The sequence below is a fragment of the Bufo bufo genome, chromosome 11 (assembly GCF_905171765.1).
Source record: "Bufo bufo chromosome 11, aBufBuf1.1, whole genome shotgun sequence".
Taxonomy (NCBI): Eukaryota; Metazoa; Chordata; class Amphibia; order Anura; family Bufonidae; genus Bufo; species Bufo bufo.
This window is the reverse complement of record NC_053399.1, coordinates 10,308,313-10,334,578: the sequence shown is the minus strand read 5'-3', so window position 1 is coordinate 10,334,578 and position 26,266 is coordinate 10,308,313. Positions and strand designations below refer to the sequence as shown.

Here is a 26,266-nt window from a genome sequence, read left to right as displayed (position 1 = left end):
CACAGCTCAGCGGTCCGGAGAATGGGGGGCAGTAGGGAAATAAAATAATGGAGATCTGGACTCCTCATATGCTGTACTACTCTTGTATTACTGCAGATCACAGTTCCCTATAATACACACAGTGACGCTGGGAAAAAAAAAAAATATATGTAAAAAAGTGAATGAAGAATTACCTAGTTGAACTAAAGAATGCATCGGCCCCACTCCTCCCAGGATGCCGGGCAGCTGGCTCCTCTTTATATCCGTCAGCCATTCATTGATGGCGTAGGAGAACAGTTTATCCACTCCTAATAGACTGGAGAAGAGAGAACTGGCATCAGAAGTAGTTTATGAAGGAAGCAACATGGTGACAATTCCTCGCTATGGTCTGAGCAGGGACAGTACGTGGTCCTAGTTTGTAGTAATGACTGACCCCCTCCAATCACTGCTGTCCACTTTGAAAGTCCTGTAGCATTGATTGGAGTGGGGCCTTGCATGTGCGGCATGCTCTCCGATCACTCCGGGGCCCCGGTCTTATAGATGGGACCTGCACCTATTGGGCAGTTATAGCATATCCTATTCATATGACATAAATGTCCCAGATCAGAATACCCTAAAAGGGTTGTCTGGTTTCAAGAGTAAACCATACCACTGAGGGGGATCGACCCATAGCAGATCCCAACCTGTTACCCAGTTCTCCTTTTCCTGACTGCAGCAGTGATGTCACACTGACAAGTGACTGCTGCAGCCAACTACTGGCCTCTTCAGAGCACCACTGAGGTCAGTGATTGGCTGCAGCGGTCACAAGTTGTCGACATGTCACCGCCGCAGCCAGGAAAACTGAAGCAGCGTTGCAGCATCTGTCAGATAACTGACCATCTGTTCTTTATTTTAGTTGTCTGCTTTCCTCTTGAAACCGGACAGCCCCTTTAACATTACCAGGTCGCCCATCCGTGTCCTCAGGATGCTCTTCCTTCAAAACCCAAATTTATTCCAATGTTCCAATAAATGCAAAATAAAAACTGAAGCAGCTCTGCTATAGATGTTAACTAAAACGTCCTATCGTTTTGGTGCTGCAGTTCCTATGCCGACTTTGCGTCTCCATGGTAACAGACCACATATTGCAGTCTAGGACTTCCCTCCATGTGTACCCCATTTCCTTGGTGAGTGGGCCACGTGGTGGGTTAGCCAGACGGATGGAAGGGGGGGGTCAGGCTGCAAGATCTGAAGTTACAGGTTGTGTGCCGATCTGTTACCATGGAGACGCATAGTCTGCAAAGGAGCTGTAGAAGCAAAACGGCAGGAAAGGTTTGCTCAAGCCCCATCGTAAAGTTGCTTCATTTTTCCTTTTACCTGCAAGAAGAACAATGAAAAGTTTATTTGCAAAGGTGGTCATAGCCTTAAAGGGATTGTGCACGGTAAGAAAAACAAACCTGCTCCTCCCAGAAACAGCGCCACCTCTGTCCATGGGTTGTGTGTGGCATTGAGGCTGGTTTCATACGAGTGAGTGTCACGCTCCCGGCCTGACCTCCCAGCACTTACTGGGTCACATAGCATTATATTGATTTATGATGCTATGTAACCCTTACAGTTCTGGAATGTATTGGATGACACTGACAGCATTATCCAATACATTCCAGAACTGTAAGGGTTACATAGCATCATAAATCAATATAATGCTATGTGACCCCCGGCAGCGCTGGGAGGTGCTCTGCGAGTCCAGAGCGTGACACTCACTCGTCTCAGCGCCATTCAGGTGAATGGGATTATACTGCAGTACCACATACAGCCTGTGTAGACGTGTGGTGCTATTTTTGGAAGAAACCAGCCATATTTTTCAAATCCTGGCCAACTCTTTAATCCCAGGTGCGTTTGTGTGAATCTGATGCCTGACCATGAAAGGAACATGTTAAAGCCATACTGTGCTCTCACAGGATGACAGGTTTACATAGAGACCCTCTTATAGAGGAGCGGTCACCTCTTCTGACATTTCCATTATAGTAACTACTTACATTCCCCATGAAAAAACAATGCTAGAGCATCTATTCTTGTGACTCTGTTTTGCTATGCCTCAGTTATTCCACCTAGCAATTTATGAATAAACTGACAACTAGATGTCTTACTTACTAATTACCTATCCTTAGGACAGACCGTCAATCTGTGCGAGTCCGACTCCTGACACCCCTGCTGATCAGCCGTTTCCAGGAGCTCTGGGTGCTGAAAACAGGTGCCAAATCTACACAATTCTGTCCACTGTGTATTGACTGGGCCTGGTTCCATTAAGGCCGAATGCACACGGCCGTGAGCGGTCCGTGGTAACCCGGCCTTAATTCCTGCTGACAGCAGGAGCGCACAGCGTCATTGGTTGCTATGACGCCGTGCGCTTCATGCCGACGCTGCACTACAGTAATACACTAGTATGATCTATAAGAGTGTATTACTGTAGTGCAGCGGCGGCATGAAGCGCACGGCGTCATAGCAACCAATGACGCCGTGCGCTCCTGCTCTCAGCAGGAATCCAGGCTGGGTTACCACGGACCGCTCACGGCCGTGTGCATTCGGCCTAACTTGAATGAAGTAGCGCTGCAGTAACTAGCCACTACACTGCGGAGGGTGCTGTATAGACCTGGAGCCAGCGGTTTAGGGGTCAAACTTCCACGGATACTGATGACCTATTATTCTAAGTAGTGTTGAGCAAAATTGTGTTTTCAAGTTCGGCATACAAGGTTCAAGTTCGGGTTATCTAAGAATTCCGTTATGGATTCCGCTACCACGGACCATAAGTTATGGTCCGTGGTAGCAAAATTCATAACTGAATTCTTAGACAACCCGAATCTAAACCTTGTGTGCTGAACTTGAAAACACAAGTTCGCTCAACACTAATCCTAAGTGTAGGTCATCACATTACCCTGATCACTGTCAGTCACTGCTGCCACTGGGGAATGGTAAAACCCAGGTGTCAATTTATTCATATATTTCCAGGGTGAATACCAGAGGAATGGCACAATGTATTCTAAAAATATATAATATATAATACTAGGTGGGGAAGCTGTACATACAGATGTAACAGGCGCCAAATCAACTTTCGGTAAACCACATTAATAGTATAGTGCGCCGAACGGTCATATGTGCAGCGTGGATGCTCTAATACAAAAAGAATGAGAGGCCAACTGTACAAACAGCAGTTAAGAAGTGCTACCTCTGTAAGTTAGAACAATCCCTTAAAGGGAACCTGTCACCAGGATTTTGTGTATAGAGCTGAGGACATGGGTTGCTAGATGGCCGCTAGCACATCCGCAATACCCAGTCCCTATAGCTCTGTGTGCTTTTATTGTGTAAAAAAAACTATTTGATACATATGCAAATGAACCTGAGATGAGTCCTGTATGTGAGATGAGTCAAGGACAGGACTCATCTCAGGTTAATTTGCATATGTATCAAATAGTTTTTTTTTACACAATAAAAGCACACAGAGCTATGGGCACTGGGTATTGCGGATGTGCTAGCGGCCATCTAGCAACCCATGTCCTCAGCTCTATACACAAAATCCAGGTGACAGGTTCCCTTTAATTGACAGCAATCATTTTTATTTACCCGTGCCGGTAGCAGAGTCTCTTCAGCTTTAACTCCGAGTTGCTCAGCTGAGCCAATCCTATTAATATTCCAGTTAATGTACCCTAGAAAAAAAAAAAATACACAAAATTATATCAATACTTGAATGTACCCATATCGGGCTCTGTTCGCATTAGCATGGCTTCCATTCATTACAGAGCCATGACGGATCAGTTATTGAACAGATCCCAAACCCAGAAAGCCCCTTAGAGGGCGTTGTCTGACCTAGAAGCAGACAGACATTCTTGGGGGTTGGAAGGCGTAACCCATTACCTTGGCTCTGTGACCAGTTACCTGTGCTTGAACGGCACCCCTCTAGCGGTCACACACCATTCATAATACCACTGAGGCCAGTGAATGGATGCAGAAGTCATGGGACCGAGACACTTGTGGTAGAATGAGGCAGAGGCACTTTGGACTAGTATAAGTGTTTGTTTATTTTTATTGGACACCCCTTTCGACCACTGGGGTTATCGGCTCCTTAGCTGAACGACCCCCATTACAGAGGGCCTGTCCACCCTTCTGCCATGTATATTTTAGTTAATACTTCCGTTCCTCCCAATGAAATAACTCTGGAGCAGGTATCAGCAGCCTTTGGCACTCCAGCTGCTGTGAAACTACAACTCCCAGCATGCAAACATGCTCGGCTGTTCTCACAACTCCCAGATAAGTGAATGGAGCATTCTGGGAGTTGTAGTTTCAGAACATCTGGAGTGCCGGAGGTTGCTGATCCCTGCTCTGGAGCATCTGATTGCACAGCTCGGCGTTGTGCCTTCAGGCCTCATTCAGGCAGGTAATGTGAACACATCCTAGTATTCAGTATTACAGCCGCAAATCCGAGCCTGACTGTAGGTCTAGCGGTCTGTACTATGATGGCGTTAGCTTGTGTGTATTTGCTGCAATACTGATGCACACATTACAACCATCTGAATGTGGCCTTTGGCCCCTTGCAGATGAGCGTGTGTCACACCGCGAGTCCGCAGCACAGCTCCCGGCCTGACCTCCCCAGCACTGACGGGGTCACATAGCATTATATTGATTTAGGATGCTATGTAACCCTTACAGTTCTGGAATGTATTAGATGACACTGATATAATGCTGCCAGTGTTATCCAAAACATTCCAGAACTGTAAGGGTTACATAGCATCCTAAACTCTCTTGCAGCAATCAAGGGTGTAATTTTAGAGAAATGTGTACTTTTATGTTATTGAGGTGCTCGGAGCACTGAGGGACTTGGCTAGCCCGTCTGGGCACCACTTCACCTCTTCTTCTCCTCCATCGTCACTCCCTGTTCTGCACGGATTGACAGGGCCAGTTATCCTCACTGCTCAGATGCTTGGCCCTAAAATCTCACACGTGCGCCGGCAAGAGTCCAATTAGTGCATGCACAGTTCAAATCTCAGGGTGGGACAGCACTCTGAGATCTGAACTGCACATACAGCAATTGTACTCGTTCCATTTCAGGGACAGACATCAGAGCAGTGTGGACGCCTGGCCCTATCAATCCGTGCAGAACAGCGAGTGGTGAAGTGGTGCTCCAAGGGGCCAGCTAAGCTCTCAGTGCTCTGAGAACCTCTAATTGCTGCACTCAGAATGATCAACCCTAGCCCACAGTGTGCCTGGTTTACCAGGATTGATTATGCTGAAATATGCACTTTAAATAATCCTCTCTCCCCAACTGAGTGGGACCTGTTACTAGAAACTTAACTAAACTTAAAACCTACTCAGTGCTCGGTTCTGGCTCAGTGCGTCACTGCATTTGTTCCACGCATCTAAACATTGCTGTGCATGACCGAAGTCTATGACGGAAGTTTACATGCGAGAATGTGGACCCACAGAGCTCAAGCTGAGCAGCAGGGTGCAAAGTAGGAGGGGAATTTAAGTGGCAATTGGAAGATGGACAAGCCCTTTAAAGTCACTTACTAGTTTGTGTAGGTAGGTACATCAAATCTTAAGGTGTCCAGATACTTTGCAGGAACGTTCGTTCCCGACAATCTGCTTGTGTAAATGTGTGAAACGCTCATTCATTGGGTGGTCTAAACAGCGATCTGCCTCCCAGAAACAATGCAGCTGTATAAGAATGAATGATCACAATAGCAATCCCTCATCCTCATACAGTGGAGGTGATCGCTGCATGATAAATGCAGGACTTCGCCTCCACTGAACGAGCAGCCGACTGTCGAGAAGGAACGCTTCCTTCCCGATAATCTGCTGCTAGTTGTCGCTTCTAAATCCACCTTTATAAATATACACTGTAGATTATCTGTGTCTACTGCATAACAAATGGGGTCAAGCCTACCTGGTCCATGGAGACATGTTTTCCGTGATAATCTAATCTTATTGGAACCTCAGCGATAAATCTGAACTCCCTGCATAAGAAAAAGAGAACATTAGAGAAGAAGATGGATGTGAGGTGGACTAATAGCAATGTGATATCTGATATGAGACACAGAAAGATGCCACACACCGGAAAAACACAGGCTGGTCGTCAAATGTGGAGACATCGCTCATGGAGTCATCGTCAAACTCTGCAAAATTCATGTCCCCATTTCTCACCGGCTGATTCTGTCCAAGAAATGAAATCACAGGATTTCTTTCTTGGGGGTTCAGATGCTTTGGCAAAGTGCATGTGACGTCAGAACCTGGGGGTCTTTTAACTGAAAGAAAAAAAAAAAATGCATAAAGATGAATCGACAAACAGCACTACAAACAGAAAAAATATATATCTGATTAGACTAGCGAAATGTAAAAAAATAAAACTACTATTCTACTATAATACTGCCTCCTATGTACAAGAATATAACTACTATAATACTGCCTCCTATGTACAAGAATATAACTACTATAATACTGCCTCCTATGTACAAGAATATAACTACTATAATACTGTCTCCTATGTACAGGAATATAACTACTATAATACTGCTCCTATGTACAAGAATATAACTACTATAATACTGCTCCTATGTACAAGAATATAACTACTATAATACTGCCTCCTATGTACAAGAATATAACTACTATAATACTGCTCCTATGTACAAGAATATAACTACTATAATACTGCTCCTATGTACAGGAATATAACTACTATAATACTGCTCCTGTGTACAGGAATATAACTACTATAATACTGCTCCTATGTACAAGAATATAACTACTATAATACTGCCTCCTATGTACAAGAATATAACTACTATAATACTGCCACCTATGTACAAGAATATAACTACTATAATACTGCTCCTATGTACAGGAATATAACTACTATAATACTGCTCCTGTGTACAGGAATATAACTACTATAATACTGCTCCTATGTACAAGAATATAACTACTATAATACTGCCTCCTATGTACAAGAATATAACTACTATAATACTGCCACCTATGTACAAGAATATAACTACTATGATACTGCTCCTATGTACAAGAATATAACTTTTATAATACTGCCTCCTATGTACAAGAATATAACTACTATAATACTGCCTTCTATGTACAAGAATATAACTACTATAATACTGCTCCTATGTACAAGAATATAACTACTATAATACTGCCTCCTAGGTACAAGAATATAACTACTATAATACTGCTCCTATGTACAAGAATATAACTACTATAATACTGCTCCTATGTACAAGAATATAACTACTATAATACTGCTCTCTGTATAATATAACTACTATAATACTGCTCTATGTACAGTAAAGCAGATGGTTTACATACATTTAAAGGCTCAGATGATACTGGTAATTACTGATGATATGGATGCCATATTATCAACTCTGTCTTTGCAAGAAATAACTGTGCAGCTTGATGTTATGGTGACGTTGAACATACCTTCAGGGTCTGGAGTCACCAGTATTTCCACTTCTGCAGAAAGACTTGTGAAGAAATCTTTAAAAAAAAACAAGGCATCCTAAACAAGAAAAGAAATGTAGTCACAGCTCCGCCCACTTCACTTACATTGACAAAATGCAGAACAGCAGCTATAAGTATGACTTTAAAGGGCAAATCCACCATAAACTTGTTTCTGTCTTCAAGAAACCTTAAAACAGAAACATCAAGACCATCAGGGAGCGATTATAAAAACAGACCTGCTGAATAGTTATTTTGTAAGTTATGGATGCAAACGGAGGACCTCATAAATAAAGCTCAGGACAGGGCCACACCCTGCATATCCTGTGCAAGAAGGAAAAGGTATTCACAGAGAAAGTTATTTCATGTGGCATCCATTAATTCAGAAAATCTGGTAATCTGTTCACTGCAAAGACGTGAACTATAACGCGCTAAACTGAGCAGAGCAAAAAATAACTGTAGAACCCCTCAAAAGAATATATCCACCTCTGAACAGCAGTACACATTTCATGTATTATACTTCAGAGCTGCACTCACTATTCTGCTGGTGCAGTCACTGTGTACATACATTACTTATCCTGTACTGATCCTGAGTTACATCCTGTATTATACTCCAGAGGTGCACTCACTATTCTGCTGGTGCAGTCACTGTGTTACATACATTACTTATCCTGTACTGATCCTGAGTTACATCCTGTATTATACTCCAGAGCTGCACTCACTATTCTGCTGGTGCAGTCACTGTGTACATACATTACTTATCCTGCACTGATCCTGAGTTACATCCTGTATTATACTCCAGAGCTGCACTCACTATTCTGCTGGTGCAGTCACTGTACATACATTACTTATCCTGTACTGATCCTGAGTTACATCCTGTATTATACTCCAGAGCTGCACTCACTATTCTGCTGGTGCAGTCACTGTGTACATACATTACTTATCCCGTACTGATCCTCAGTTACATCCTGTATTATACTCCAGAGCTGCACTCACTATTCTGCTGGTGCAGTCACGGTGTACATACATTATATCACTTATCCTCAGTTACATCCTGTATTATACTCCAGAGGTGCAGTCACTGTACATACATTACTTATCCTGTACTGATCCTGAGTTACATCCTGTATTATACTCCAAAGCTGCACTCACTATTCTGCTGGTGCAGTCACGGTGTACATACATTATATCACTTATCCTCAGTTACATCCTGTATTATACTCCAGAGCTGCACTAAGTGGGTGAAAGTGTCACAAAAGTCAAACCCTCATTGATCATAAGTGATGGTGTACGACTAGAATGCGCCCTCTAGTGGAGACCTCTCCAATCTGCAGCCTTGTCTTGTGAAGCAGGGTTCACCTGGTCAATGTTGAGGCGGAGCGGCATGAGCGTCACTCGCAGACAGCATTCTTGTGGGGAATGGGAAGACTCTGGTCGCACATGTAAGGCTTTGACTGTGAGCTGGAAAAAAAATAAGATTTTTGTGAGGAGACGTGGTCTGTCCTCATGTAATAAAACATCTGGAACATCGCACAAGAGCAGTATTTCTAGGCAGTGTAAGAACATGTGTTTCCCTGTGAAGTCCGGCCAAGTGTTACTCAGATGTGAGCCATTCCCTGCTAGACGGCGCAGATGTTACACAAGATGTGCGATCACTGAATTTTTGTGCTTAAAAAGGGGTTTAGAAGAGTCGGAAATTTTTCTTCTAGGAGCAGCGCCGCTCTCCTCCTTGGGTAAGGGTCCATTCACACGTCCTCAAAATGGGTCCGCATCCGTTCCGCAATTTTGCGGTACGGGTGCAGACCTATTCATTTTCAACGGGGCCAGAATGTGCTGTCCGCATCCGCAAAAATATAGAACATGTCCTATTCTTGTCCGCAATTTCTATTATAGCGCCGCGATGTGCGCTCCGCAAATTGCGGAATGCACATTGCCAGTGTCCATGTTTTGCGGATGTGCGAATGGACCCTTACGTGTGATACAGCGTCTCAGTCCCCTCTATATTAACAGCTCCTGGACACGAGCGTTCTCCGAGGCGGAGAGACGATCCCCTGCTGCTGCTCCAATTCCAGCTGTTCCCCAGATCCTGTTCTGGCTTGACGTGCTAGAGATGCCAGGTGCGTCCCACCCAGCCATTAAATGGTTAAGGCAGGTCACCATTTGGCCTTAACAGTAAGGACCAGAGCAGCTTGGCAATGGGGGAATCAGTGAGGGCGAGTATGCCTCTAGATCGTCTGACACGGCCTGCAAGGACTGAACATGGCACAACGACGAGTCATCCACTTCCAGGAGGAAGAAGAGAGGAATGCTGCCACTTTCTAATATCCTTTTTAACCACGTTTTCCTCAATCTCTGTCTAAAGGTGGTCGTACGTATTTCACACATTTGCAAACGAACACCACTCTGTCCCCAGTCGTGTGACAGGCAGTATCTGGCGGTGTGAGATCTACTAATCATATGGGCCCCTTCTCAGACAGAACAAGATTGAGGGGGTGGGATACTGAGTGCCCGTGTCCGGCTGACGTTCCGGGGCTACCAGTAGAGTAGCTCTTGATCGGAGGACAGAAGACGCACCGGATAGCGGCACTGAAACATCTCTTCGCTGAGCGCACAACCCCTTTAAGGGATCTCAGCTGCTAGAGATGTCTGGCAGCAGCTCAATCCCCTGTATCCAGTCACAGCAGATGCATCCTCAGCTGAGCATGCAAGTGTAGCGGGAGGGGTTAGCAGAGCCAGACAAGAGGCTATCTAATGTGTCTGGCTGCACAAGAGGTGCTGTAGCTGGAGGAATAAGTGAGGCCCGCTCCGTGCACGGCAGCTGCGTCCTGTAAGCTGCAATTCAAGATAAACAAGGAAATCACTTTCATATATCTAAACCTCGTGGTTAAAAACCTGCAATATATCAGACACAGATGCAAATACTAGCACTTCCCCCGCAATGTGTCCCGGGTCAGAGCTAATCTGCTGCTTACTGAGCATCTGATTTATCTGCGGGGTGGATGTGGTCAGTCTAGAAGTCATTACTTAGATTCCTGCCACGGGGACTTCAAGACTACTGGAAATACATCCTGCCTGCATCAGCGCCACCTAGTGACCAGAGGAGTGACTGCTGGTAGAGCTTCATGTGCACATTACTGCGCCTCTACAGCTCCTGTGCAGATAAAGCAGCTGTAGTCACCCACACTGGACCTACACCATCAGCTCAGTAGGGGGGAGTGCGCCCAGAGGAATGGAGGATGCCCTGGTCGACAAACCCTTTAATATCCTGCCATTTAGTAAGATTCTCTTGGACAGACGATCTGTGAGCAACTGTGGATGCAAAGAAACCTCATTAGAGTTGCCATTTACCATAGGTGTCCGAGGTCCCCTCTGCAGCGAGAGCCCCAAGAGGCAAGGTTTAGACAACGAGATGTTGCAATGCTGAGAATGACGGGGCCACGACGCTGATTGAGCACTTCGTCCCCCTCTAAGGCTACTTTCACACCTGCGTTCGGTGCGGATCCGTCTTGTATCTGTACAGATGGATCCGCACCGATAATGCAAACGTTTGTATCCGTTCAGAACGGATCCGTTAGACTTTTTTTTTTTAAAGAATAATGCCAAGTCAAAACGGATCCGTCCTGACTTACATTGAAAGTCAATGGGGAACGGATCCGTTTTCAATTGCACCATATTGTGTCAGTGAAAACGGATCCATCCCCATTGACTTACATTGTAAGTCAGGACGGATCCGTTTGGCTCCGCATCGTCATGCGGACATGTCCGCCTCCAGAGCGCAGCGGAGCCAAACTGATGCATTCTGAACAGATCCTTATCCATTCAGAATGCATTGGTGCTGAACTGATCCGTTCTGGGACGCTTGTGAGAGCCCTGAAACGGATCTCACAATCGGACCCAGAAACGCCAGTGTGAAAGTAGCCTAAGTTTTACCTGCACAGTGATGAGTAAATGGAGTTGGCTGCAGTTCTCTGTGGGTGGCCGGGTGTCATGCATTGCGGCCCCTTCATTCACAGGACTTGAACATCTCTTTGCATTGTCTAGACCTTGTCTCTTGGGGCCCTCGCTGCAAACGAGACCTCATACATATATGGTAGACGGCAATCAGGTTCCTTTTCATCCACCAGACCACAGTTACTCTGAGATCTCCTATGCCATATGCAATACCCCTTTAAGGGACCCTACCTGTGGCAGTATGATGGCCTTACCATATTAGAATGGGCTTTTCTTGGCATCTCCTTGCTGCTGTACAGGTGAAGGAACTTGTTCATCTGAGAAGAGGCCAAGCGATCCCTAATCTCCAGGTCCTGGACGATGAACACCTGGCGTGATACTGGCTGTTCGGAAAGTGTACGTTCCACCACCTCATCAGCCTGTGGGTAAACTTCATGCTGGAACCTAACCTGTGCACACAGAAAGCATGGCATTAAAAGGGGTTGTCTAGATTTAAAGTGTCTGGTGGGGGTCCAAACCCTGGGACACACAGTGATCATGAGAACTGAGATCTTGTGTTCTGGCCTGTATCCATCAAGCTGCTCCATTCATCTCTAGGGAACTAATGGAGATAAGCCAAGTGCTGTATTGTCCCACGGAGATAGACAGGCCGCCATTGCTCCATTCATAGGTAACAAAGGACCCCCTCCCTCATGGTCAGTGGCGGTCCTAGCTGTCAGACCCTTATCACCTACACTGTAGGCAGGTTTACATCTTGGGACAAGCCTTTTGAAGAAAGCTTCAGGTGTATCTAGTGACACGATGCCTCTTGGCCAATATGGCAACGAAACTTACATACAGCACCCGAAACCTGTGCAAATGCACCCAGTGAGATATTTACTTTAGAACTACGACCCCCAGCATGTTGGAGATGGCTGCCTTACGGCACCTACAGGAAAAACATACAAACTCCATGCGGATGTGGCCTATGCACCACAAAAAGGATCAATGGGACTATCATCATAAAATATATAGAAATCTTTATTAAATCAAAATTCATAATATAGATCAGACATTAGAAAGAAGGACGACACGATGGCAATTTGATACAGAAAAATACATGGGGCACAATACCAGACAATGTCCATCAGAAGCATTATTGTAACATCGATATGACGTGTAGCACTAAATAATAGTCATTTATATCAAAATAATTACATATCTATATCAGAAGTAAATTATTTTTTATAGGATTGTGTATTTGCGTTATGAGATCTTATATTACATAATCAGGTGTCAAATCAATTTTAGTTTGAGTATCATGATTATGGGATTTAATCATGTGTGACTATTTGCGCTATAAGATTTTATATTACCGTATTAGTTTTAGAGGAGGACAATAAGAGAAAAAATATATAAATTTCATTACACCTCAGGTCAGACCACCAATGTTAATCAGACCTAAGCTGACAGCCCCAATCAGACCCCCAATGTAAATAAGACCCCAATCAGACCTCAGATAAGAGCCCCATGCCTCATCAGCCCCCATATCATTTCTTAGGCATCTTATTAGCCCCCATTATGCCTCAGCCTCATGTTTTATAAAATAAAAAAACACTTACCGGTACCTCTCCTGCTCCTGGACGCCGCCGCTCCTCACCGCCCCTGTGATCTGCTTCCTCCTGCTGTCGGCTGTGCTGTATACCGGCGCAGACAGCGTGAGGTCACAGAGCGCCCTCATGCTGTGCGCAGCCCTGCACAGCCGAGGACCAGGAAGCGGTAAATTAGTCCTCCGGTACTAATGAGCGCTTCCATAATGGAAGCGCTCATTAGTATTCGCCCCACAAAAAAAAAAAACATTTCCCGAACTCTGGTTTGGTTCCAAGTGGTGCCTTGGAACCAAACCAGAGTCCGGAAAGTGTAATTTTTACAGTAAAATGTAATCTATGAAGTTATTACGCAAAGTCACACGAGACTTCACAGAGTAATAACTTCGGCTCATCTGAGCCAATACATTCTAATACTGTACGGAGCGCTTGCTCTGTACAGTATTGGACCAAAGTTTTAAGCGAATCGACTTCGGATGTTTCATCTGAAGTCGATTCGCTCATCCCTAATATTGAGGTTGTTGTAGGTGTTGATGCTGCCTATTGCAGTCTATCACATCAGCTTTCCTAGATTCCTGAAGGAATGTTCAGGACCATACAGAAGCCGGATGACAACCCCCAGCAGAGCTGCTATGACTGATGGGTGGATATGTGCATTATAATACATGGTCTTACCTTGGTCAGTTGGATCTCCATCAGCAAATCTTGATTCCTTCCCCGACCACCACGGACTAAACTGCTGGCTCTCCTCGTTGGTGTACTTGACGGTGAGCTGTGGGGGCTCCTGTGCACAAAAGAATCAATGATATATAGAAAATCTACTGTCTAAGTCAGGGATGGGAAAACTCGGCCCTCCAGCAGTTTTAAAACTACAAATTCCATCATGCCCTGCTGTAGGCAGACTAGGAATGATGGGATTTGTAGTTTTACAACAGCTGGAGGGCCGAGTTTGCCCATCCCTGGTCTAGGTCGTCTCTTCATTGTGGCATCACTTGGTCTTTAGTAGTACTAATAGCTCCAGCAATACTGACCCACTGCTTCCCACAGAACACATCTGATCTACCTAAACTAAGACACAGTTTGCTATGATCCCTGTGTCTTTAATAGCCATGTCCACCCTTAAAACAATGAGATTCTATTGCCCAGTGCATTTAAAATAAAACATGAGTCTGCACAGGAGCTGCATGCACAAAACGGTAGGATATTTTTTAAGACTATTTATACATTTGGTTATTTCTTGATCTACATTTTAAATGCATATAAACAATAAAGTTTTATCCAATAAATATATATTTTATGTTCTAGCTAAATAGCTTGATAATTGTATCATAAGGGTCCATTCACATGTCCGCATCCGTTCTGCAATTTTGTGGATCGAGTGCGGACCCGTTCATTTTCAGTGGGGCCGCAAAAGATGCGGACAGCACACAGTGTGCCGTCTACATCCGCACTTCCATTCCGCGACCCCAAAAAAAAAAAAATAGAACATGTCCTATTCTTGTCCGCAGCCACGGATATAGTGTCGGCCACGTGCGGTCCGCAAAATGCAGAACGCACATGGCCGGTGTCAGGGTTTGTGAATGGACCCCAAGGGTGATAAAAATCTTAAATTAAGGTATCTCTTAAACATGCGCCATGTATGAGAGAGTGGGAGTCGGGGTTAAGGGAAATTGAGGAGTCGGGGCTTTGGCTTACCGACTCCACAGCCCTGCACACAATGCTTACATGTAATGTTTGGCCGGAGAACAACAAGGTGCAGCGTTTCCAAAGTCTTTGCCCCCATACAGATGCCATACTAGGGAGACCTCTTTTACCACATATCGGACGACAGGGACAGGAAAGTTAAGGGGGGCTTTGCTGGTGTCAGACTTTCTCCCAGGAGAGCTGAAATAGTTTTCCTTAATCAGAATGGCATCATCGACCAGCTTCCTCACCGCCGGCTCTCCATCTTTATCCTGAAATATAGACATGGATCATACCTGCCCATCTCCATACCCAGCACCCTGCTCGTCGGATGATGGACCATCGTCATACATGGTAAACAATAGCACTGCTCACTTATTACAGGCGGGCTGTTACAATATACACTGATCACCAGACCATTAAAACCTCATTTTGTGCACAAGGCGGCTACACAGCAAGTTGCGACGCCTTGTGTGATCTGACACCTTTTATTTCATTGCCAGCAGTGACTTGTTCGGCCCAACTTCTGTGCGATCGGACTAGACGCGTTAGGGTACTTTCACACCAGTGTTCGTGTGATCCGGCAGGCAGTTTCGTCGTCCGAGCTGCCTGCCGGATCCGCCGATCAGTGTGACAACTGACAGCATTTGTAGACTGCTCCGGGTGCGGATCCGTCTACAAATGCATTGCAAGAACGGATCCGTCTCTCTGCTTGTCATGCGGATGGATTCATCTTGCAGTCTTTTTCACAGTTTTCCCGGATGCGCAGACCGGATGGACGGATTCGTCCTTCAGTTGTTTTGCACTAATGCAAGTCAATGGGAATTAATGCCAGATCCGGCATTTTGGACGGACATAATACCGCAGCATGCTTTGGTAGTATGTCCGGCCATAACGCCTGACAGTGACTGAACGGAAGGCATACTGATGCAAACTGAACGGATTTCTATCCATTCAGAATGCATTGGGATATGCCTGATCAGTTCTTTTCTGGCATAGAGCCCTTTTGACGGAACTCTATGCCGGAGAAGAATAACGCTAGTGTGAAAGTGCCCTTAGGCTTCACCTCCACATGTATTAATAAGCCTTGGGCACCAAAGTCATCGGTCCTCCAATTCTCCTTCCTTGGACCACTTCAGGGACTGTCCACTACATACCAGGTACACCCCACAAAACCGGCTGTTCTGGAGATGCTCAGACCAAGTCGTCTACACATCACAATATGGTCTTTCTCAGATCCTTACTCTTGGCCATTTTTCCTGCTTCCAACACATCAGCTTCAAGAACGGACTGCTCACTTGCAGCTTAATAACTCCCCCCTTCCCACCCTCCCTGATAGGCGTCACAAGACAATAAATGCTGTTCACCTCACTAGGATGTGAAATCGCTTAATAATCAGTGGGGCTCCAACCTCTGGGACCCCCTGGCAACCCTCAGAGTGAAGGACCCCCGCTGCTGTAGCATGGCATCCCCTTCTAGCAGTGCCCATGACCACCTGGATGTGCAGGACACCAGAGCTGGCCCCATTCACTTAAACTGGGCTGTGCTGCGGTTCCTTGCATGGCGAGTGGCTGGTCTTTGCTGTGAAGAGGATGAAACCATATAGCGCTCTCAGGTCTGGTGGGGGTCCTGGATGTTGGACTGACACGGATCACAAAGCGATTGCACATCCTAGTGAATAGCCCTTTAAGTGACTCACATTTCATGGTGCAAGTGCATTACTGATTTGGGGGATCATCTCCCAACAGAAGCCATGTCAACTTAGGTGAACTATTTCCTTACAAAATAATCCAGTTGGAGAAAGAATCTTGATAAAGTTAGTGAACAACGTGAATATTTTAAGCCGACTAAACCTCAGATTTTTCTGAGATGGTCTGTCCATCAAGAACACAAAAATGGCCTCCAGTAAAAGAGGGCGTACGTAATAGTGTGCATGCATTAAACCAAGTGTAAAGGACCAGAAACCGTACCGACACTGGCGTCTTGGGAGCGTACAGAATGCAGAAGTCATCGCTTTCGAGTGGAGCATCAAGAATGGCATCAGTGATGAGATGCGGAGCGGCCGTCGTGAATGTGGGGCTGGATTCTTCAGATAAAGTTCCACTTTCATCAGGAAACAGAAAAAGGTCTGAGCAAGGCGCCTTCTGCAGTTCTGACCGGCTCTCGGACACTCCTAAGATATAAAGAAGTTCTGTTAAAGCGGCAGAACGAGGTTTAGAGCCTGAAGACCGCAAATACCTTTCCCCGTGGCTGCATTACAACGCTTCGTTATTATCGCTTTAAAGCGTCTAAAGTAACTCCGGAAAAAGTCTTGATAAAGGAATCTGATACGGTTTGCTGTATACGGCTCCTGTGCAGCGTCGATGAGAGCAAGAAGGACACAGAGCTCAACCAAGCGCTGCCCACGTGGGAGGCTCAACACAAGTTTCTGACTGGTCACATGTTTAAAGGGGTTATCCAATTCTAAAAATGCCCCCCACAATGACCAGGCCCCTCCTATAGATCATACTTACCTGTTGGACTTCCCTGTTGTGCGTGCAGGGGTAAGTATGATCTATAGGAGGGGCCCAGGCATTGTGGGGGGCATTTTAGAACTGGATAACCCCTTTAAAGAGGATCTATCATCTTTCCCGACGTTTCTGTTTTAGTAACAACTGACCCCCATGAAATAATTTTCAAGCATCTTTGCTTAGAATGTGTATCATTCCAGGTGTTAACAGTTGGGGGGGGGGTGTCCGACATTGTCCACTCAGTACTGAGAGAATAGGGACACACCCCTCGGACAAGGAGAATTGTAACGCACAGCTGTCAATCTATTCATATTCAGGTGGCTCTTTCTGGTGGCTATTGCAAAGTGCTGATTGGTGGGAGCGTCAATCTGATATTGATTAGCTATCCTGAGGATAGATAATCTAAAAACTGGAAAATCCCTTTAAGAATACAGTACACTGGGTCTCCTTTAGGTTTATAAGGAAGGGACAAAAACGAAGTAAACGTCTATAAACAGCCGATCAGAGCTTCATGGCTAAGAGAAAATCGGCGACTGCCTCCCCTTACTACTATATGCCATGTATTAGGAGTTACCATTCAGCTGGAATTCTGCTGGCACAGCATCCTGGTAAACGTCCGTGTCTTCCATGGCGTCGCTCATTAAATCGCGCAGAATCTGCTGTTCTTTCTCCGCCAGCATTGGGCCCCTGGAGCTGGATCCTGTAGAGGCGTCAGTCTGCAACATAACAAAAGCCTTTACCAGGACACCTATCCTTAGAATCTCTGTGAGCGGCCCGATCAGAGTGCAAAATCTCAGATAAATATAGGAATGGGCTACCAGGAAAATTCCCGTAGACAATGGAGACCCCTGATCTCCAGAGTACATAAGGCTACTTTCAGACTCGCGTTTTGGGCGGATCTGTCATGGATCTGCAAAAACGGATCCGTTACAATAATACAACCGCATGCATCCGTCTGTATTATCTGTAACATAGCCAAGGCGGATCCGTCATGAACTTCATTGAAAGTCAATGGGAGACGGATCAGTTTTCTATTGTGCCAGAGAAAACGGATCCGTCCCTATTGACTTACATTGTATGCCAGGACGGATCCGTTTGGCTCTGCTTCGTCAGGCGGAGAGCAAAACGCTGAAAGCAGCATTTTGGTGTCCACCTCCAGAGTGGAATGGAGACTGAACGGAGGCAAACTGATGCATTCTGAGCGGATCCTTCTCCATTCAGAATGCATTAGGGCAAAACTGATCCGTTTTGGACCGCGTGTGAGAGCCCTGAACGGATCTCGCAAACTGAAAGCCAAAACGCCAGTGTGAAAGTAGCCCAAGATGGGAACAACCCTTTAAGGCATTTAGTTCTGACCTTTTTGGCTTTCTGCTGTGCTCTGGGGGAAGCCTGGGCTCTGCTGGGCGGGTGCAGGTCTCCGTAGCTGGCGATGTACTGGATAAGGTTCATTAGCGCAGCGCAGGAGTCGGAGCACGTCCTGATATGAATCACATCACTGGAGCAGTACATCTCGAAACGTGGCTTGTTCTGCCAGGAGAAAGCATTAACGCCAGAATAAATCTCAGTAATGTGGATGGACATTACCCTCAACGCTTAACCCCTTCTTGCACATGGAAGTATCAATACATTATTACAGTCTTCTTACCACAATAGGATGTAATGTCAGGCCCAATAGACTGCTCGAGAACTGTGCCACCAGTGGCATGTGCCAGCTATAATACACAGCAGATATCCATCTCCAGTCCCAACCATTTAGCCGCCTAGATGGCTTAATCAATAGTAACCATGCCATCTAAGTGGGCACATCAGTGCCCCACAACACAATCACAGGGTGCTAATGGGTTTCCATGGCGGCTAGGTGCCCTGGTCACACAAACACCATAACCATAATGCCGGAGTGAATAGTTATATGCAGTGCTGACCTACATGTGCCTGCACAGTCTTACTATTGATCTGATGGACTGCATATGTCCGCTCACTCCACACCAGGAAGTGTCTGGGGCGGACTGGCTCAAAGACCCTACAGGGAAACTTCATGGTGGGCCGATGCCCAGGGGGCCGCCTGAGCCCTCCTCACAGCCACAATATGGTCTGATGCTCTCAGTATTAATTAATGCTAGGAGCATCAGGAACAAAGACATTTATAGCGTATCCATCGTGATTGCAAAGGAAATTACCTCTTCCCCAAACTTCACGGCCAGTATAGTCAGTTCTAAGAGCCCCATGTCCAGAACGCGGACGTAATCTGCAACACAAAAACAATACAGTAATAGTAAGAGGTTGCGTATACACTGTGTTCCAATTCCTGACCTTTTTTAAAAATAAAAAAATAATAATAATAATAATCGGTTTGCTGTCAGTGAATGAGAAGAGAACGCAGCCCTGCTCCAGGCTAGGTTAAGATTTAAACCTCTGAATGTAAACAAGAATGTGTGCATTCACTGACAGAAAGTAGAAAATCCCAAAAGTTATGTGCAATTGAAGCATGAGGGACATTTGGAAAACATAAACTTTCATTCTATCATAAATGAACTTCACTTATGCAAGACTGGGCGGCCTTCTGAATAGTTATGGTTTCTGGTGTGAGTTCACGTCAGAAAACAATACCGAATGGACCCTTTAACACATTGATTGCTCTCACCTCGACTTAGGTTGACAGACACAGCATTGCACTTGTCAGATAAGTGCAGGGCGGCCTCATCCAGGATAATCCTAAAAAACAAGGGGATAGAAGCATCATATTAGAGTGTTACAGTGCCACCTGGTGCCCAAAGGGTGGAACAACAGGACGAATGTATATAGAGCTGTAGGTCATTCCTGCTAGTGCATACAGTGACAGGATTGTACACTATTAATGTATTAGTCAGTGCTGGTGAATTATATGTTTGGTGCAAGGAAAGGTCTAGATTACCGAAGACTGGAGGAGGATTTATCCAGAGCGACACTGCAGGAAATACTGAAGGTCTCCACAGTCAGCAGAGCTCTGATAGGCAGGTAGAGAGGCCTGTGGAAGAAAACATTGCCATTGCAGTCAGCGAATGGAAACATGAATGGTTTAACATTTAGGGGTTGCACAGCTTGTTATAAGGACTGATACACTAAAACGTGCCATGCACCCACGATGACGGTCTAAGTTTCCCTCCATTGACTCTAAGAAGTTCTTGAAAATCATTCTAAAATGCTAAGAATAATCCAATCTGCAAGGAAAACTCCCATCCTGGCGGATTTGAGATGTCTTCTATTACATGGATAGTCATTCATGGGAATGGCCGCCATGTAATTATATATATATTTCCTGCTGCAGAGGAAATACTTGGCTGGTCGCAGCTCCTCTCAGTAAATTCAGCTGCTTGCAGGAGATGCCAGTATTGGGGAAAATTAATTAATGAGGGTTATTACCTGTAATCCAAAGCACAACTCCAGAGGTGAACATGGAAGGTAGTGATGGAGGTAGGAGGGTTATAGCCCAAAACTGGCTCGTCCGTAATATTCAGAAACTGCAGTATCTATAGAGCACAGGGGGGGAAACAAAAAGAAGGAACATCATGGAGTGGCATGGGTCGCTTCTGGTGCTGAATTATTTTATGGGTAAAGTCACACCGGACCGGTTTGTTGCAGAAATGTTTGCACCAGTCTCATTTCTTTGAATGGGGCTGGCAGAAATCCATGCACTGGCCACCAAACAACCCAATTCAGAACGGATTTTCAGTCGAAGAAATTTCTGTGTCAAATCTACTACATGTGACTACCGTATTTTTCTCCGTAACAGTGCCACCCACAGATTCCCCCCCCCCCCGTAACAGTGCCACCCACAGATCCCCCCCCCCCGTAACAGTGCCACCCACAGATCCCCCCCCCCGTAACAGTGCCACCCACAGATTCCCCCCCCCCCCCCCCGTAACAGTGCCACCCACAGATCCCCCCCCCGTAACAGTGCCACCCACAGATCCCCCCCCCCGTAACAGTGCCACCCACAGATCCCCCCCCCCCGTAACAGTGCCACCCACAGATCCCCCCCCCCCCGTAACAGTGCCACCCACAGACCCCCCCCCCGTAACAGTGCCACCCACAGATTTCCCCCCCCCCCGTAACAGTGCCACCCACAGATCCCCCCCTATAACAGTGCGTCATCCACAGATCCCCCCCTATAACAGTGCGTCATCCACAGATCCCCCCCTATAACAGTGCGTCATCCACAGATCCCCCCCTATAACAGTGCGTCTTCCACAGATCCCCCCCTATAACAGTGCGTCTTCCACAGATCCCCCCCTATAACAGTGCGTCATCCACAGATCCCCCCCTATAACAGTGCGTCATCCACAGATCCCCCCCTATAACAGTGCGTCATCCACAGATCCCCCCCTATAACAGTGCGTCATCCACAGATCCTCCCATAACAGTGCGTCATCCACAGATCCTCCCATAACAGTGCGTCATCCACAGATCCCCCCCATAACAGTGCGTCATCCACAGATCCCCCCATAACAGTGCGTCATCCACAGATCCCCCCATAACAGTGCGTCATCCACAGATCCCCCCATAACAGTGCGTCATCCACAGATCCCCCCATAACAGTGCGTCATCCACAGATCCCCCCATAACAGTGCGTCATCCACAGATCCCCCCATAACAGTGAGTCATCAACAGATCCTCCCATAACAGTGCGTCATCCACAGATCCCCCCCTATAACAGTGCGTCATCCACAGATCCCCCCCATAACAGTGCGTCATCCACAGATCCCCCCCATAACAGTGCCATCCACAGACCACCATTAGTTCCAAACCCACCAAAAGCACACCTTTTGGTTAAAAATATATTTTTTATTATTTTCCTCCCCAAAAACCTAGGTGCGTCTTATGGGTGAAAAATACGGTATATCCTAAATGCTGACATACAGCTGCCTGTGTAAATGCAAGCAACTGTGACCAGACTAAATGAAGGCGGACCTGCTCGTGCCAGGTGTGTTCAGACGGAAGAACCCGGTGTTTCAGTGTTGCCCCTCGCAGACCCACAGCGACAAGGAATTCCTGGAAGAGCGCAAAAATTAAAAAGCTGAATGAAGGACATTAAATAAACCAAATACATTTTGTCTGCGGCAGGACTTTACTTTTCATCTGCACATACTGAGAAATTAGCACAGAAGTTACTACATCTAGTAGTCAAAGCTCCAAATTCCCTGCACGAACAGAGAGTGAAATGATAAAATGATGCTCCCTGCAGCCACCACTAGGGGGAGCTTACTGCATACAGGTCATACACTGGATTCAATAACGCCGAATGCAGTGAGCTCCCCCTGGTGGCGGCTGCAGGAGGCCAAGCAGCATATAAAAGACATCATTAATAATAGCATTCCCCACCCCCAAAATCCCCTCCACATAAATCGAAAAGAAATGGAAGGAAGAGGGAGTAAACATTTAACTGTATATTTCTGGGGATTTGGAGCGCTGTATTAGAAAAAAGGAGCTCCAGCCACTATGAGGATATATTAAGAAACTACCCCTTAAGAAATTGGACCTCAAAACATTTTGTTTTACAAATTTCTCCATAAAAGGAATCAAAGTCCTGAAATCTTTCCGGTTGCCAATGCACATTTTGCATGTAGGTGCCCCGGCAGAGAGGAATCCCCCTCTATGGTGACCAATTGCATTACACTAAAGGAGCATCACACTGTATAATGAAAAAGTCTGAAACTTTCCAATATATTTTGTGTAGAAATTTACTGCTACATTCAAGATCACCGCTTGCTGTGAAAGAATGGCAACACATTGTTCAGGTCCACAGAAAACTGCCCAGTCTAAACCATGGTGAGCAGCACATGGGCCGTTACACGTTGGATAGAGAAAGATTTCATTCACTGACAGCAGTGAAACAAACAGATCCTATATTATAGGTCACACAGAACCCAGAGGTGAGAACAGCGAAATCAAGAGACCTTTGTGTTGCCGTCAGATTTATCGGACTGGATTTTTACGGCCACGGTCAGCATGCTCATGGTGTCCACTCCCACGCCGTTACTAGAGGCACGATGACTCCCGTCTTCTCCGGAGGAATAAATGGTCGGCTCTAACCAGTGCGGCTGGGGCAGGCTCGGGAGTCTGAGCTCCGATGGAACAACTACGCCGTCCAAAACACCTGAGTGATCGGTAGAAATAGAAGATATGGCTAAGCAGTGAATACAGCGTGCAGCAACAACTCTGCCTTTACTGGAGCCGCCAACTCTCTGGGCATAGCAGAACAATGCCAACCCAAAACCTCGATACATCTGCCCAGTTTACACGCGACTATACATGTACGGCTACTTTCACACTCGCGTTTTGTGCGGATCTGTCTTGTATCTGCACAGACGGATCAGCACCAATAATGCGATTGCTTGTATCCGTTAATAACGGATCAGTTTGCATTATTCATAAAAAAAAAAAAAAGTCTAAGTAAAAACGGATCAGTCTTGACTTACATTGAAAGTCAATGGGGGACGGATCCGTTTTCAATTGCACCATATTGGGTCAGTGAAAAACGGATCCGTCCCCATTGACTTACATTGTAAGTCTAGATGGATCCGTTTGGCTCGGCATAGTCAGGCGGTCACCAAAACGCTGCAAGCTGCGTCTAAAAAACGCAACAGAGACCAAACGCAGCCAAAGTGATGCATTCTGAACAGATCCTTATCCATTCAGAATGCATTGGGGCTGAACTGATCCGTTTGGGGCCGCTTGTGAAAGCCCTGAACGGATCTCACAGGCGGACCCAGAAACGACAGTGTGAAAGTAGCCTTAGGCTAGGTCTACACGATGACATTTGTCGCGCAACATTTTGTTGCACTAATGTCGCGCGACAATTTTTATAATGGCAGTCTATGGTGTCGCACTGCAACATGCAACATGCTGCGACTGCGAAGCAACAGTGGCAGAAAATCCATTCGAGTTGGATTTTTCTGCGACTGTTGCGTCGCAGTCGCAGCATGTTGCAGTGCGACACCATAGACTGCCGTTATATAAATTGACGCGTGACATTAGTGCAACAAAATGTCGCGCGACAAATGTCATCGTGTAGACCTAGCCTTATAGATATATAAAAACCGCCAGCCAGGGCCAACCAGGTAAAAGCACCACTACTGGCTGGGGTATTTTGGGGTAGCAGATCTTCGGACACATCCATATTTGATTTGCAAGGACTAAGATAGGGGTTTACCTTGATGGTACAGACTCAGGCTGCCGGCATGGAGACATAAGAAGTGCTTGTCCTCCAATCCTTCATATTTAGTCACTGTGAAGAGCGATCCGCTGTTGAATTCCAGCCAGAACTCCCCGTGCTTGCCTTCCATTATCTTTCCATCTGACTGCTGCCAGCAAACATAAATGAGGTTATTATTCACTGCGACTGCCCTTATAATAAATCACCATAGAAAAGAGATTTAAATCATCCCTATAAAGTCAAATAAGATATTTATATATTAAAAGGGAGTTTCCTAGGATGTGGGGGTTCAACTCCTTCAACTTTTACCACTATGCAGAAAGGGGCATGCTGGAGCGCTCCAAACATGGGGCGGTACCTGATATTGCAGCCAGCACTATGGGGCTCAGAAGCAAAGCTGCATGGGGTACAACGGTGGAGGGACCGCGGTGCCCACTTCAGCTAATCTAAGGGGCTCTCTGTATGGTCTACTGAGAGGGAATGTCATAACAAGTGTGTGCCAGCAATAAGTACATGGAGGAGCATAGCCTGCCTCCGCTGACCAGGGCGGTCCAGGATTGCTTTATGAACCTGTAACCATGGGCAAATTAAAAACTACAATAAATGGGGTGTAAAGTTTACTGGCAGATTGTAATAGCAGGGGTGGCCAGACAGAAATTTGGATAAAGGGCAGCCCCTAATATTTAGCAGCTCTGGGGTGCTGGCTGCTGGAACTACAAGCAATCAGCTGGCACATGCAGTCGTGTGTTTGCAGCAGCTCCACGGACGGACCTTCTAACAGGACACATGAACAGACAGGACAATCCCGAAAAGGACTCTTATTTCATGCAAAACATTTTAGCCCGAGATCCTTCAGACTGAGCTATGTGATCTGAAACGACAATCTAGGTGACCAAGAGAGAGCCATTTTACCTTGACATCTGTAAATAAAGAGACCAGACCATGGTTGATGTTCACCAGGACGGACAGGAAGCTCTGAGATTGTTTGCTCGGACACTCAAGCTTTTTCTTTCTCCGATTATGATAGTTGGAGTCCAGGATGTAATCGTATTGTAAGGTTTCTTCCTCTGAACCGCTGTCATCATCTGCAAAGAATCATCAATTAACTTAGACACACACACACTGCCATTTAGCTATGGCGTTTCCCCGCTTTTCTAAATAAAAAACCATCACAAAAGATTCTATCGGAACTAAATCTTAGGGCAGACTTCGCATAGGTGGAGCCAGTAAAGCAGCTGGTAGCTTTTTAGGCTACTTTCTCACTGGCGTTTCTGGGTCCGCTTGCGAGATCCGTTTCAGCCCCAATGCATTGTGAATGGATAAGGATCCGCTCAGAATGCATCAGTTTGCCTCCGTTCAGTCTCCATTCTGCTCTGAAGGCGGACACCAAAATGCTGCTTGCAGTGTTTTAGTGTCCGCCTGACGATGCGAAGCCAAACGGATCCGTCCTGACTTACAATGTAAGTCAATAGGGATGGATCCGTTTTTACTGACACAATATGGTGCAATTGAAAACGGATCCGCCTCCAGTTGACTTTCAATGTAAGTCAAGACGGATCCGTTTTGACTTAAGACTTTTTTTTTTAAAGAATAATGCAAACGGATCAGTTCTGAACGGATACAAGCGCTTACATTATCGGTGCGGATCTGTAGCCTTACTATCATGGGGTACTCAACTGTCCAATTACAGTCAGAATTCGGACCAGGGACCCCACGAGGCCTGTGCCTATCATGGATGCATTGAAGAAGTGTAAAGTCTCCCCAAATTAGTCTCCTGTCGGGTCTGAATAATTTTTAGGGGGTCTGCTTAATTCAGACCCCAGACCAGACCCTAAAATTTATCTGAATGAGTTTAAAGGGGTTGTGTGCAAGAATGGCCATTTGGCAGG

General features: G+C 45.9%; 1 protein-coding gene across 3 annotated transcripts in view; it reads right to left on the bottom strand.

Annotated features, from left to right (window-relative positions):
• The window catches only part of ATG2B (autophagy related 2B), a 59,553-nt gene that overhangs the window by 5,532 nt on the left and 27,755 nt on the right, over positions 1 to 26,266 (bottom strand). The window contains exons 20-39 of one of the 3 annotated variants that reach the window (XM_040412454.1): positions 25,290 to 25,462; positions 24,375 to 24,525; positions 23,119 to 23,318; positions 22,133 to 22,213; positions 20,585 to 20,691; positions 20,097 to 20,189; positions 19,827 to 19,897; positions 19,363 to 19,430; positions 18,542 to 18,712; positions 17,760 to 17,901; positions 16,646 to 16,848; positions 14,718 to 14,947; positions 13,668 to 13,776; positions 11,661 to 11,855; positions 8,815 to 8,916; positions 7,438 to 7,516; positions 6,059 to 6,248; positions 5,891 to 5,960; positions 3,574 to 3,656; positions 174 to 295 (exon numbers count right to left, since the gene is read on the bottom strand). In XM_040412454.1, the coding sequence (XP_040268388.1) occupies positions 174 to 295; positions 3,574 to 3,656; positions 5,891 to 5,960; positions 6,059 to 6,248; positions 7,438 to 7,516; positions 8,815 to 8,916; positions 11,661 to 11,855; positions 13,668 to 13,776; positions 14,718 to 14,947; positions 16,646 to 16,848; positions 17,760 to 17,901; positions 18,542 to 18,712; positions 19,363 to 19,430; positions 19,827 to 19,897; positions 20,097 to 20,189; positions 20,585 to 20,691; positions 22,133 to 22,213; positions 23,119 to 23,318; positions 24,375 to 24,525; positions 25,290 to 25,462 (2,640 nt within the window). Of the gene's footprint in view, positions 1 to 173; positions 296 to 3,021; positions 3,205 to 3,549; positions 3,657 to 5,890; positions 5,961 to 6,058; positions 6,249 to 7,437; positions 7,517 to 8,814; positions 8,917 to 11,660; positions 11,856 to 13,667; positions 13,777 to 14,717; positions 14,948 to 16,645; positions 16,849 to 17,759; positions 17,902 to 18,541; positions 18,713 to 19,362; positions 19,431 to 19,826; positions 19,898 to 20,096; positions 20,190 to 20,584; positions 20,692 to 22,132; positions 22,214 to 23,118; positions 23,319 to 24,374; positions 24,526 to 25,289; positions 25,463 to 26,266 lie in introns of those variants that run through there. The other 2 variants (XM_040412455.1, XM_040412456.1) reach the window with 2 other exon arrangements.